Source organism: Brachyistius frenatus, unplaced genomic scaffold, assembly GCF_029030835.1.
Source record: "Brachyistius frenatus isolate BFR_SWC_R1_liver_20210118 unplaced genomic scaffold, ASM2903083v1 Contig_222, whole genome shotgun sequence".
Taxonomy (NCBI): domain Eukaryota; kingdom Metazoa; phylum Chordata; class Actinopteri; family Embiotocidae; genus Brachyistius; species Brachyistius frenatus.
The window spans coordinates 482088-494136 of NW_027210821.1; the positions used below are offsets into that span (position 1 = coordinate 482088).

Consider the following 12049-nt stretch of genomic DNA (forward strand, 5'->3'; position numbering starts at 1 on the left):
ACCGAATCCTTGCATGCTCTGCACTTCTTTCAACTCATTCTTTCAATGTTCACACAGTATATCCGAGGTAAACAATAGACCCTGACACATGCCTACCTATGCAAAAACAAGTGTGGTATGGCGCTGTGCGACACAACGGGTCAGCTTTACTGAGATCTTTTACGTTTAATTCCCCAGTTGAAACTAGGTGGCTGACAAACGCAATTAGCCGGGCGGTTTCCTCAGCCCAGAAATAACATTTAAGGCCTGAAAAAAACCCACAAAGTTGCAAAGGACGGCCTCCGGAGAGTTTCTTTGGTCATGTCAAGAGAGATTCTTCTTGCCTCGCAAATAAGGGACTATTATGTGAGTTGTTCATTTTGTCCGCGCAGTAATTGCTTGTTATTTTTCAGTTCAGTATATGTCATCACTTTAGTGTTCAGAGAATCATGATAGCAAAGCCTCAAGATAGATATTTGAAGAAAAGTAGGGCAACCTATATAACTTAGTTGTTTTTTTTTAATTTTTTTAATTTTTTATCCCGAAAAGAAAAGAAAATGACATTGCATGCTATGAGGCAACTCTGCATGGCATAAAATAGTCTTTATTGTAAGGGTTGATGAAGGCTGGTTGGCTGAGGATGGTGGCTGACCTTGGATGAATAACACAGCTTGTGTACAGTAAAAAAGCGTGCTTTTTTTGTCTTAGGTTAGGTTAGGTAGTTACTTTATTAATCCCCGAGGGGACATTTTTTCGCTACAGCAGCATACAGAAGCAATAGATAGTAATAGAACAATAGAAAAGCAATAAAATAGCAGTAAAATAGCAGTAAAAACTATAAAATATAAATATAAAACATGAAATGCACAGTATATACACAGTATATACAGTACAGTATATATCTATATATATTATATACAAACAACCAAGAAACACAGTCAACAGTGTTATTGTTATGTGATGGATTGTGACTCTTGCTGAGAGAATGCTAAAGCTATTTTTTATGAGTGAATTTCACACATTAATTTGTTGGACACATTTAAAGCTGCTCTAATCTGTATTTAATGTAAATGAGATGTCTAATGTGAGAAGAGTCGCTTGTAGTTACAAACCCACCTAAATTCACCAAACCCCTTTTCAGTTCATCTTAGCGCTACAGAACGTTTTAGCTTCTTTAAACTCGTTGTTTTGGTTTAACTGTCTGCAACTTTAATGGTTTTGCTTTAGATTTCATTTCCCTGCTTTCAAATCCAGATTAACGCCGCTGTCCATTACCTGCAGCTAAACAGAGACTTATTTCTGTTAATTGGTGGTGGGCAGTAAAACAGAAAGACAAGCAATAGTAGTATTAGAATACATTTCCCAAATGACCATATGTTGCTAATTACTCTTAATTTATAACCTCCTGTTCTTTCTTTGCTGTTAAAAAAGCACAAGTTGTCTGATTATTTTTGTTTTTTTAAACAAAACCTTTCAACATTTCAGTGTCTAGAAGGCTAATTACTCGTTGCATTAGCAGAACATAAAGGATACAACGTTAAGTGCCTTAGGAGTTTGGGACGATTATCTGTAATTTAAAACAATCACCAAATTGTGTGAAAATGCTTTCTAGCTCGCCTGCTCGCTAACAAAGAGAAAGGATTCAAGGCATTTAGAAACCACATCTGGAATGTCTTTTAAAGATGTTGTACTGGAGCTGAATGGAAGTCCTCCTTTGTGCCAACTCATTTCATTTTACATTCATGTTACAGGCCATGTACATGGCCCATAGCTTTTTCTTTATAATCCTAACCTTGATGCTTGATGACAACAACCAAAGGTGCAAAACACCCTGAGGAAGCTACACGCAATGTCACTTTAAATTCCCAGGTTTAATTTGTTGTTTTGAAAGGCTGAATAAATATTACCATGAATTTGAAATTTCAGCACATAAAGAGCCCAAAGAATTAGGTGGAAATTCTTGTGATGCGAGTCCATCAGACCTGAGAAAGGACTTCTTTCTAGACTCTTTCATTAACGTTCAACAATCACACGGTAGAAGTGGTAGTCAGAGACGGCAGTTTCTCTGCTGACAGCAGATCCAATAAACCCGAATGCAGCGCTGCCACAAGAGGCCCAGTGGGGTGACGTGCATGAGCCTCCTATTCTCTTGACAGGAAAGACATTGCCTTTTTTTTATTTTTTTATTTTTTTAAGGCTCTCTATACCGGCACATTAAACAGCTGTGTGCTGCTGAGTTCCCGGGGGGACGTCTTAACTCATTCTGGAAATGTAGGAAATTAAGTCAAAATGGTTTGGACAAGTTGAGGGAGAGTTAGTCCAGAAAAAGGAGGTGAATTATCTCGTCTCGTCTCATCTCGTCTCATCAGTGCTGCATGACCGCAATAAACACAACGGTTTCTTCCACCTTGTACGCATGCTAATTTTTTCATTCTTGCATGAGTCAACGAGTAACTAACTGTACTGTGTGAACAACTGGAACCTACCTCAATCCAAATCTGAATAATGATTTAGTTAATGGCTTTGATTAGAATTACTCAACTGATTTACAACACATCGCTTTCCTAAACTTTCTCCACTGCATTCAGTCAGACTTCTTGTTTTTTGGCCCATTACTGTTAAACATTGCTGATTATCATTGATGATGATATGCTAAATTTTTTATGATGGCCATGTTTTTCTAGGTTGGCTGTCGGTCAGTCGATCCACCACTTTGGTTCAGACGGAAATATCCAAGAAACTCTTTGTCAGATTGCTGGACAGTTTTGTACAAATAGTTCTGGTACCCAGAAGATGAATCGTTACAACTCTGACTTTCCTCCAGCACCTCCATGACCTTGATTTTTATACTTTTGGTCAAATCTCTCTCGGCTATTGGATGGATTAGATGAGTTATGCTACAAACACAATAGTGCCTGGAGGATGAGTCATGACTTTTCGGTGTAGTGCCATCAGGTGGTCACGGTAATATCTATATCTGGTCTCCAACCAGCAGCTCGCGAGTATCAGTTTGTTATTGTTCACATAATAGAAGCTTATTCAGCTGGTTTGGGTGGAGCTCAGCTACGTGAATAAATGTTACTAAGCATGAGTTGCTCTCAGACACTTTCATTTGATCAATGTAGCTCTCTGATCTATACAGACGTGTATATCTACATCTACGAACACATTCATGTTGAGATCCAACGGTTTCATGTGACTTCACCTCTGATGCCACTCTGGAGTTGACTTTTTTTGTATTTGAACTCTTGGATCAGTTGGAATGAAATTTGGTGCAGACCTTCCTTTCCCCATCTGAACGAACGGTAGTACGTTTGGTGATTCGTGCGCGATACATAAAACAGTGAGCGCAGTTTAGCATGCTGACATTAGAGTTTAGCCGAAAACACAACTGTGTCTAAAATCCTTTCGTGCCGGGAGATACGATTCAGCGAGCTCTGTCTTCAGTCGGTCCTCTTGACAACGAAACGACAGACGTGCCTTTCCTTTTCAACGCACCCCGGACCATTTACCTCATTGATTCACCTCAAAAAATGATTCATGATTCATGTCACCTCTGAAACATCAGTATCCACGAAGGAGGAGGCTGACTGGTGTGGAGAACGGCGCTGTGGCTTTAGTTCCTGTTTTCCAGCGCCACAGTGGAGCCAGGTGCTTCGTCAGAGTAATCCACTCTGACAGCCTGATAGTTTTCCATTTCCTGCCACCTCACCTACTCTCTGCAGAGCTCCACTTGAGAGTTAACCAAAACATTTTGTTCTGGCCTGACATAATTGGAGCAAAGGATAATAATTTCTTTAGAAATGTAGTAATTACCGGTGCGGAGCTGACAGCGGTCTGCGTGTGACGTGTCGTAGTTCAGCATTAATGTGCGACTCACTTTGCAAAGGTTGGCACTTTTTCTCTGCTGTTCACTCCAGTCCACCCAGAGGCTTTTTTAATGCTCCAGTAATATTTTCAGGCGTTGCAAAGTTGGGGGGAGGAAGATGGGGTGGAATCGGGGAATCGGTTCTTGCGTGTGTGTGTGTGTGTGTGTGTGTGTGTGTGTGTGTGTGTGTGTGTGTGTAATGATAAAGGGGATACATCAGATTATTTGGAGGAGTTTTGGGATTTTGTGCTGACAGAAAATCTTTAGCTCCAGGAATGATTCACTGTTTGATGTTCACTCTGCTTCTCCTATTTGATCCCCGAGCTTGTGACTCATTAGATAATGTGTAATGCATCTGTTCTTCATTAAGAGCGGTGTGATTTGCATTTAAATGTGGCACACTTCCAGCTATCAAAGCTTTTGTCAACACATTGTGCTTGAGGACCTTCAGGATGAATGCTTTCTGATGCAGTGCATCAGGCTCACAGGGGGCTTTATTAAACCTTGAAATTGTGAACAATTTTTAGAGGCAATGGAAACTTGTCACAATCTGGCATTTTGTGCTGTGATACCACAGTTCTGTCTGTTGTACCAATAGTCAGAGGAAAATGGGTTTAAATATGGTAATGGTTTAATTATGTTCTCTTTTAATACTCCATTTATTCCATCACATGCTTCACCTCTTGATGCTGTTTTTTTTTTTTAACTGCTTCTAGATTTACCAAAATATCTCACTGGTGCTGCTGTTGTTCATCAAGGCTCCTTTATTTGAATTAAACTCCTCTTTTCAGATGTTAAAATTTTAAACTTACCTTTTTCTCTATGACAGGACCCGTCTTCATTTCAGGGAGAAATGATACTAACATGCACTATTGCTTTAGCTGTGTGTGTGTGTGTGTGTGTGTGTGTGTGTGTGTGTGTGTGTGTGTGTGTGTGTGTGTGTGTGTGTGTGTGTGTGTGTGTGTGTGTGTGTGTGTGTGTGTGTGTGTGTGTGTGTGTGTGTGTGTGGGTGCTTGTGTGCACTTGAGACTTTGAGTTGGGATACCTGAAGTAGCTCGAAGGCTTTGCTGCATTTGAAGTTGTTTGCAGGATTAAGATGCACTATTCATGAATCCATATGTTTGAACTCGGAGTCCTTTCTAAGTTGTTTGTAAGTAGCTTCAGAATATTTCCTTTATTGGGTTGCATCATTTATTATCTACAGTGATGGTTTGAAAAGTGAAAAAAAAACAAAAACAACATTTTAAGTGTAGGTATTTGTTAAATGTAATTAGTATATATCTGCACACATGGAGAAATCTTTTGAAATATGTGTTTCAATGTAGAAGCATTCATAGAGTTTATAGTGAGTGGGAAATATTAGATTATATCAACCTTATTTACTCATTTAGTCAAATGTTATTGGCATAATGTTTTATAATTTGGTAATATTGCTAGCAGGCTAACATTAGCTTAAGTTTCACCTGACAGGTAGTGTCTGCACTAATTCTCAAACAACTAATCTCAATGGAGGAACTAGTTTGTGTGATGCAACCCGTTTTGACCTATTTAGGCTACATTTAGAATAACTCTAAGTTTGAACTTAAAAACAGCTGTTGCAACCGTCTTCTGCTCCAGTTTAAACAACTGAAGTGCAGTTTAATGAAAAACTAGAAATTAAATGCTGCAGTTTGCAATCCAGAACTTAAAACAGTGAAAAAAAAATAGAGTAGGAATTAAACTTCTGAGAGAATTGAATTTCTTTAGAACAATGTTAAAGCAGTATTGACCTTTTAGTCGTCTGACAACACTTTCTTTTTTTCCCCCAAAGAATCGTACACAACAATCACCCTTTGTTTACGATTATTTTTCTTCCAACTGCAAGTTGTCAAAAATGGAGCTGTACAACGAAGTAGTTTGAACATGAGAGAGTATTCGTATTGCACTATTTTCCCACACATTTCTATTCTGAACACATTCTAATGTAAACAGGTAATGACCATTGTACGGATGCTGCATTGTAAAGTAATCTGAAGTCCTGCTGCCCTTTGTGTAAAGCCACAGTCAGCAGGTACTCATGAACCACCGTTTTCAAAGCAAAATCTGTTTGCGTGCCACATTATCACCTTTAGGGCATCTTGTAAGCAGCAGTTGAAATTTTTCTGAATGCTCACTGCTACCGATGAAAACTCTAAAGGCAGCTGTGTTATTGCCAGTCAGAGACTCTCAAAGTGCACACTCGCCATCATCAAAACATCTTTTATAAAGAGCTCCGAGACAGAAATTGCCAACATGAATGAACGTAAAATTGAAATGGACCTGAAATTTTTACCCGAAATTACTTTATAACAGCACAAACATGAGATTTTTCTGAACTAGTCTCATTCAGTCATTGATGAAGGTCAACAGGACTTTTTCTGTTGTTCCGTTTTCATGTAATTTGGATCCATTTTCTCTGTGGAAACCCATTTCATATACTGTTTTACAAAATCTTTATATTTGTTATTGATTATCGGTAATATTGACAAACCTGATCATGAAATGACTGGTTTTTAAAAAAAATTTTTTTTTAAATATTTTCCTACATGTATGAATTCAAACTGTAGTTGGAAGACTAGCTGTTTCTGTGGTAATGGCTAATAAGGAGCTAAAAGTCAATCAATAAATAAAATAAAAACCTAAATTTATTCCTAGTTTGTTTTGGACACCAAAGACTAGATGTTGCCTGGTTTGCCTGAACTTCCGATGTAGCTTGGTTTGTATATTGTTTGATTGTTCTGCCAACTTAGTTTCTACATTAATTTGGTCTTTAATATTTGTATTGATTAAACTCTCAGTTCTGTTTTTTCATTAATGGCCTGGTGTGTAAATTGTAAGAAGTTATGGCAAAATGGCCATCACATTTTCCAGAGCTCAGTTTCGACAGTCTAACATCCCTCAAGTATTCAGTTTACAGTTGTATGTAGAAAAGCAGCAAATCCTCACATCTGAAGATGTTTTCAAACCCGGCCTGTTTAATCCAGTTAAATCAGACTCTGGTCAGCTCTGCCCCCGGTATGATTTGCTGTGGCTGATTACAATCATATTATGGTGCAAACCAAAATAAATACACCGAGACCATTTAGAGGAATTGGTCTTGGTGCAATTATACACTATACAGGTTTGAGTTTCCCACAACCAGGTAGCAGGTTGAACTTTTCAGGACCCTCTTCCTGTGTTTACTTTCTCATTTCTGTCCCAGACACATTCACTAATGAGCCAAAACATTATGACTGCTCACAGATGAATCAAACCATGTTAATGAGGATTATCTCATTAAATACACGTTCTTAGGTTTGGAACATGTTCGACGATGAGCAGACAGTCCGTTGTTTTTGTTGTTTTTGTGGGAGAATGGACAGGTGTAATGATATGGGGATAAACTAGTTACATTAAAGTTTGGTATTGAAAGTAAGATTTGGCTTTCAAAAACAAAACCTGAATAATGAATCACTGTCGTTGGGAAAAAAAAGTTGTATTGGCACTGAAAGAAGTATTGGCATTGAAAAGCTTTCCCTGAAAAGTTTAACACTTAAACAATAAAAAGTGATTGCCCCTCCCCTCGGACCCTCCTCTCTTGCGGCAAAACAGTGACAGAAAGTTGGAACTGAAAAATAAAACTTTGGCTTTGAAACCTGTGTGACATTGAAAAAATACTCAAAGCATGAAAAAAGCCTGAGAGAGGAAATTTGTGAAGAAACAAATCTGAAGATTGACATTGAAAAGCACGTCACAATAGAATAAGATAATGAAATGTTTTTTGTTTGTTTTTAAGTTTCTCAGTGCCAATACAACTTTTTCCAATGCAAGATTTTTAGTGCCAATGATTCATTTTTCAGATTCAGGTTTTGTTTTTTAAAGCCAAATCTCATTTTCAATGCCAAATTTAATGGCACTTTGTTATACCCATACATCCGGAGCAGTTTTGACAAGGGCCAGGAGTCTCGCACCACCTTAGTTTACCAACGTATCCACTGACTCTGACCAAAGCAAACCAACTATTGGTACAAGAACTCCTTTTAAAGGCAGAACTGCTCCAATAATAACTGATGGACATTGTTAGGCACCGCTGGGTGACCTTTTAGTTTCACTTTTCCTTATTGTAATACTGAATCCCCTTTTTTGGAGTTACTAAAGTACATACAGTTAATTTAAACACAAACTATCCTGGCCCCATTTTTAAAGTCTTGATAACAGATTTTCTCTGAAAAAAGGAAAACAAATCTGCTATGAAATCTGGCCTTTAAACCCCCCAACAGATCTGATGAATGGTGTCTGCTGGTGCTCCCTGAGCTCAGGCTATAAAATACCATGATGATACTATGAACAATTGATGGTGTTGATTAGTGTTAAAAGTGTTTGGGTCAAATTACACACTGCCTGCCACTCCAGAGAAATTCAAATGATTTGTTTTGAATTGGTGAAGATGATAAATTTGGTGTTGGGGAGCTCTTAAAATCAAATAGTTCAACACAAGAAAATCAATGCTGCTGTTTGTAATGCATTTTAAAAAGCTGCTGGAGTCCATGAACTCTGGTGAGTCTGCAGTGAGCAGATAATGAGAGCCTCTGACTGTACTTGGTTTGGACGTCTCTCTGTCGAGGTATATTATTTGGATGCTTAAACACCGGAGAGCTGATTAACCCGGGTTAAGATGGGAATTCTCTGTGCATGTAAATGGTGTAAGTGTTTCATCCGGGCCACCTCCTCGACGATCAAAAGGACTCGGTGAGTGAAACAGGAAGCTCATCACATTGTTCATGTATTCCACGCAGGCTCCGTCGCCCCCTTCACCCTCAGCTAATGAACCAAAGTATGAGAAGCGCTGGCTGGATGCCGCCTGCCTGCCCCTGTTGATGGCCAGAGTCTCCAGATACAAGCCTGGAACAGATAAATTAAGGTAAGGGTAATCCAGCATGATATAATTCACCTCTAAGGTGCACAGTTCACCGAGCACAGTTGTTGGCTTAGCAAGCACTTTTTATTTAAGCGGTAGGATGTTAATGCCAATATCTATGCACAGGCATAAATGGCTTAAAAGGTCACTGCAGCTGTGAGTCTGTGGTTCAGAAGGTGTGAACACCGGTCCAACTTGTAAATGCTTTTGATTATTATGCTGGCCATTTTTCTATTGATTTTCCTGTGTGTGTGTTTCACAACTGTTTTTCCTCAGAAGCTTTTTCAATCAGCATTTTCCATCATCACCAATCTGTTGGGCAAAACAAACCAAAGAGGTTTATTGTTTGACATTGTTTAATGTCACATTTATTTTTTCTTGTGAATTTTGTTTCTTGTCCTTTAAGATATAATCTCCTTTTGGTTTATGAATTATTAATGAGTGATAACAGCTCAGTTTCATTTGTATATCAAACACTGATATAGTAACAAGAGGAGATTGTTAACGCCTTTACATCAGCGAGTTTCATCATGTTTCATTCTCCGGTAGTTTGGTATAAATCCCACCTTAGTGTGACTGTGTGGACTCGCCTTCTTTCAGCAGTGCCTCCTGATTTGGGGATGCTGATGTCTTCAATTTGTTTATACATGAATCAACTTTCTTATCAACCAAAACTAAGTTCTGTATCTTACAAAGGCAGCTCTCAAAATGTTTTGCAACTTAAAAACTGTTAAAATATGTGAAATAGACAATTACAAGTGCTGCTTTATGTATAGTACAGCACAGGATTAAACAATATATGATATATTTTTTAATTAAACAACAAAATAAAAGAAGGTAAAGTCATTGGTGTATATATATTGAGTGGAACAAGATTTTTCTTCTGTTTAAGCCAATAAGTTCTGTTATGTTCTGATATTCACGAGAAGTTATAATGCATTAAGCAGAATAATGTAAAATCAAGCAGAAACTATCTCAGAACAGCTGCTGCAGAAAGGGGTTAAAATATAAGAACATTGAAAGTTAAAGTTTGGTAGCGTGAGTTTAAGTGCTTGTGCATTCAGCTTAAGGAAACATCTACTTTCTTATCTAATTGCTTCAATTCAAATTGGAAATTATTGTTTACCTTCAGTTTTCCTTATCATGTCTTACACTCGTGCTGTCGTCGGAGCACCAGTCTCTTCAGGGCGTCAAGCTCTGGGACTAAAAAAAACAAAAATGCAGGTACTTCATGATAAATAAATGATGGACGCTGCACAGTTAATTAAAAATGTTTATTAAAGTTGTTTATTATACACTGCGTTGGGTATTATCCAAATTCAAGTCCAAGGTAGCTGCCAGTGATAAGACAATAAGACACATTGTTTGTGCCGTCCATAGTTCAACAACACTTCAGACTAAAAAACACTTCCCTCCATTATGTGTCCGCTCAGAGCTGATAGTCTGCAGAGGAGGAGAAGTCCTGCACTGCAAGTGTTACTTAATACAAATTCCCACCCTTTCTTCTTGGTTGAACTGTGCAGCAAGTATTTATCACAGAGATGTATGAGATATTCTCTGAAACCGCATGACTTGAGGTTTCCAAAAATGTCCGTGCCTCGTCTGTATAACGAAGCTTTGCAGAGTAAACCGACTTTAAATTTGCATCAAGTTTAATCGTTACACTCCAGATTCAGTGCTGCGTCCATCAACATTTTATGGTGAGATACAAGACTTTCATAAAACAAAACAGTTTTTTTCCTCGATATAAAGTCTAATATAAAAAATATTAGCATTATCGAATTAAATTCTGGAAAAAAACCAAGATATAGTATGAATGGTTGGCCACTATGATGACCAAGATGTGAGATTAAAAGTGAAGTTGGTAAAATTTCCTTAGAAATTGCCAGCGATTCAAAGTCAAAGTATCAAAGTATAATTAGGGAAAGAAGTGTTCGTATCGAAAGTACTCAATGCGGTAAATGACTCCTGTGACTATTGAATATCATTCTATTAATATTACTCATCGGAAAAACCACACAGCCGAGGAGTTGAAACGCTGAAATGGATCTTTCCAAAGTGCTTTTACTAATTTGTCGCCACAGCACCGTCATGAGTCCAAATATACCTCCATCAGCACCACCCAATGATCCAAACATGTTCATGTGAATGATTTATAAACCCTACTGCAGTGTAATATCTGTTTATGTTGCCTTGTTGAATTTTGCATCGACAAATTGGCAAAATGTTGCGTTTCAATCATTAATCCAATAATCATTTTAATCCTATTTGGCTCTTTATTTTCTTTATTCACACAGATATTTGGATGCAGTTTTGAAATTCTATCACAGTTTAATCTTCTTGGCTTAGTTGAGTTTATAGTTTGTGTTTGATTTGAATGTTTAGTTTTGCTAAATTCAAAGTTGGAAAACATGAAGCTTGTCCAGAGTGCTCATTTGAGTCATTAACAACAGTGCAGGATGTTTTTTTTTTTTTTTTTACCTTAATGTAGTCAGTGACGTACAGAAAGAAAACAAAAGATCAGCTTAAAGGAGTGAGGAAGAAGCAACAAATACCCTGTCAAAGTTTTATGTGTCTAAAGTTCAGACATTATTTTCACAAATCCATAACAGTCTGAATGATGAAAGAAAATAGTATCTCAAAATGAAATGAAATATTAATGGACACGATATCAGTAGTAAATATCCTGGCATGTCCACTAACGTATCACTGGATCAGTCCAGAGTAAAGCTTGTAGCAGAGTTCTCATCCGTGTGAGCAGCTACCTCAGAAATGACTGTTTACGTCTAGATTTCATTTGGATGAAGCAACAATCCTGCAACGATTCTGTCAAATGTTTCGTCCAATCAACAGTTGAATAACTGCTCGGTGGGGGAGAAATATTGAAGAAATGTGACGGGGAGATTTGGAGCTTAGTCACACTAAACCTAATAACCTGATGCTGAATCAGAAAACGCCGAGTTCAGTCGATAAAGAGCCCCGGAGGCAGAGAGCACGTCGATATCAGAGCCTTCTCCACAAAACATGGCTGACGTTGGGACACCACAACGCACGAATACAGATCGGATCTGCGTTAAAGCGCTGAGAGTCTCAGACAGGATCTCACAGGAACACTCAGGCATACAGTACGTAGTGTTAAGTTAGACAGTTTATCCTTTTTATTTTTAATCAATTACTTTCGAAGTGACAAATTCACCATCATTTGTCACTTTGTTGGATCAGATGTACAAACTGCAGCCAGAGATGTTTGAAGCTTTATTTTCCAAATCCTGAAAGTTCAAGTTTTT

The 12049-nt window shown here is 38.0% G+C and overlaps 1 protein-coding gene across 1 annotated transcript in view; it reads left to right on the forward strand.

Annotated features, from left to right (window-relative positions):
• sntg2 (syntrophin, gamma 2) overlaps positions 1–12049 on the forward strand; it is an 80081-nt gene that overhangs the window by 29390 nt on the left and 38642 nt on the right. The window contains exon 9 of the mRNA XM_069719740.1: positions 8641–8765. Coding sequence (XP_069575841.1) covers positions 8641–8765 — 125 coding nt within the window. The remainder of the gene's footprint in view (positions 1–8640; positions 8766–12049) is intronic.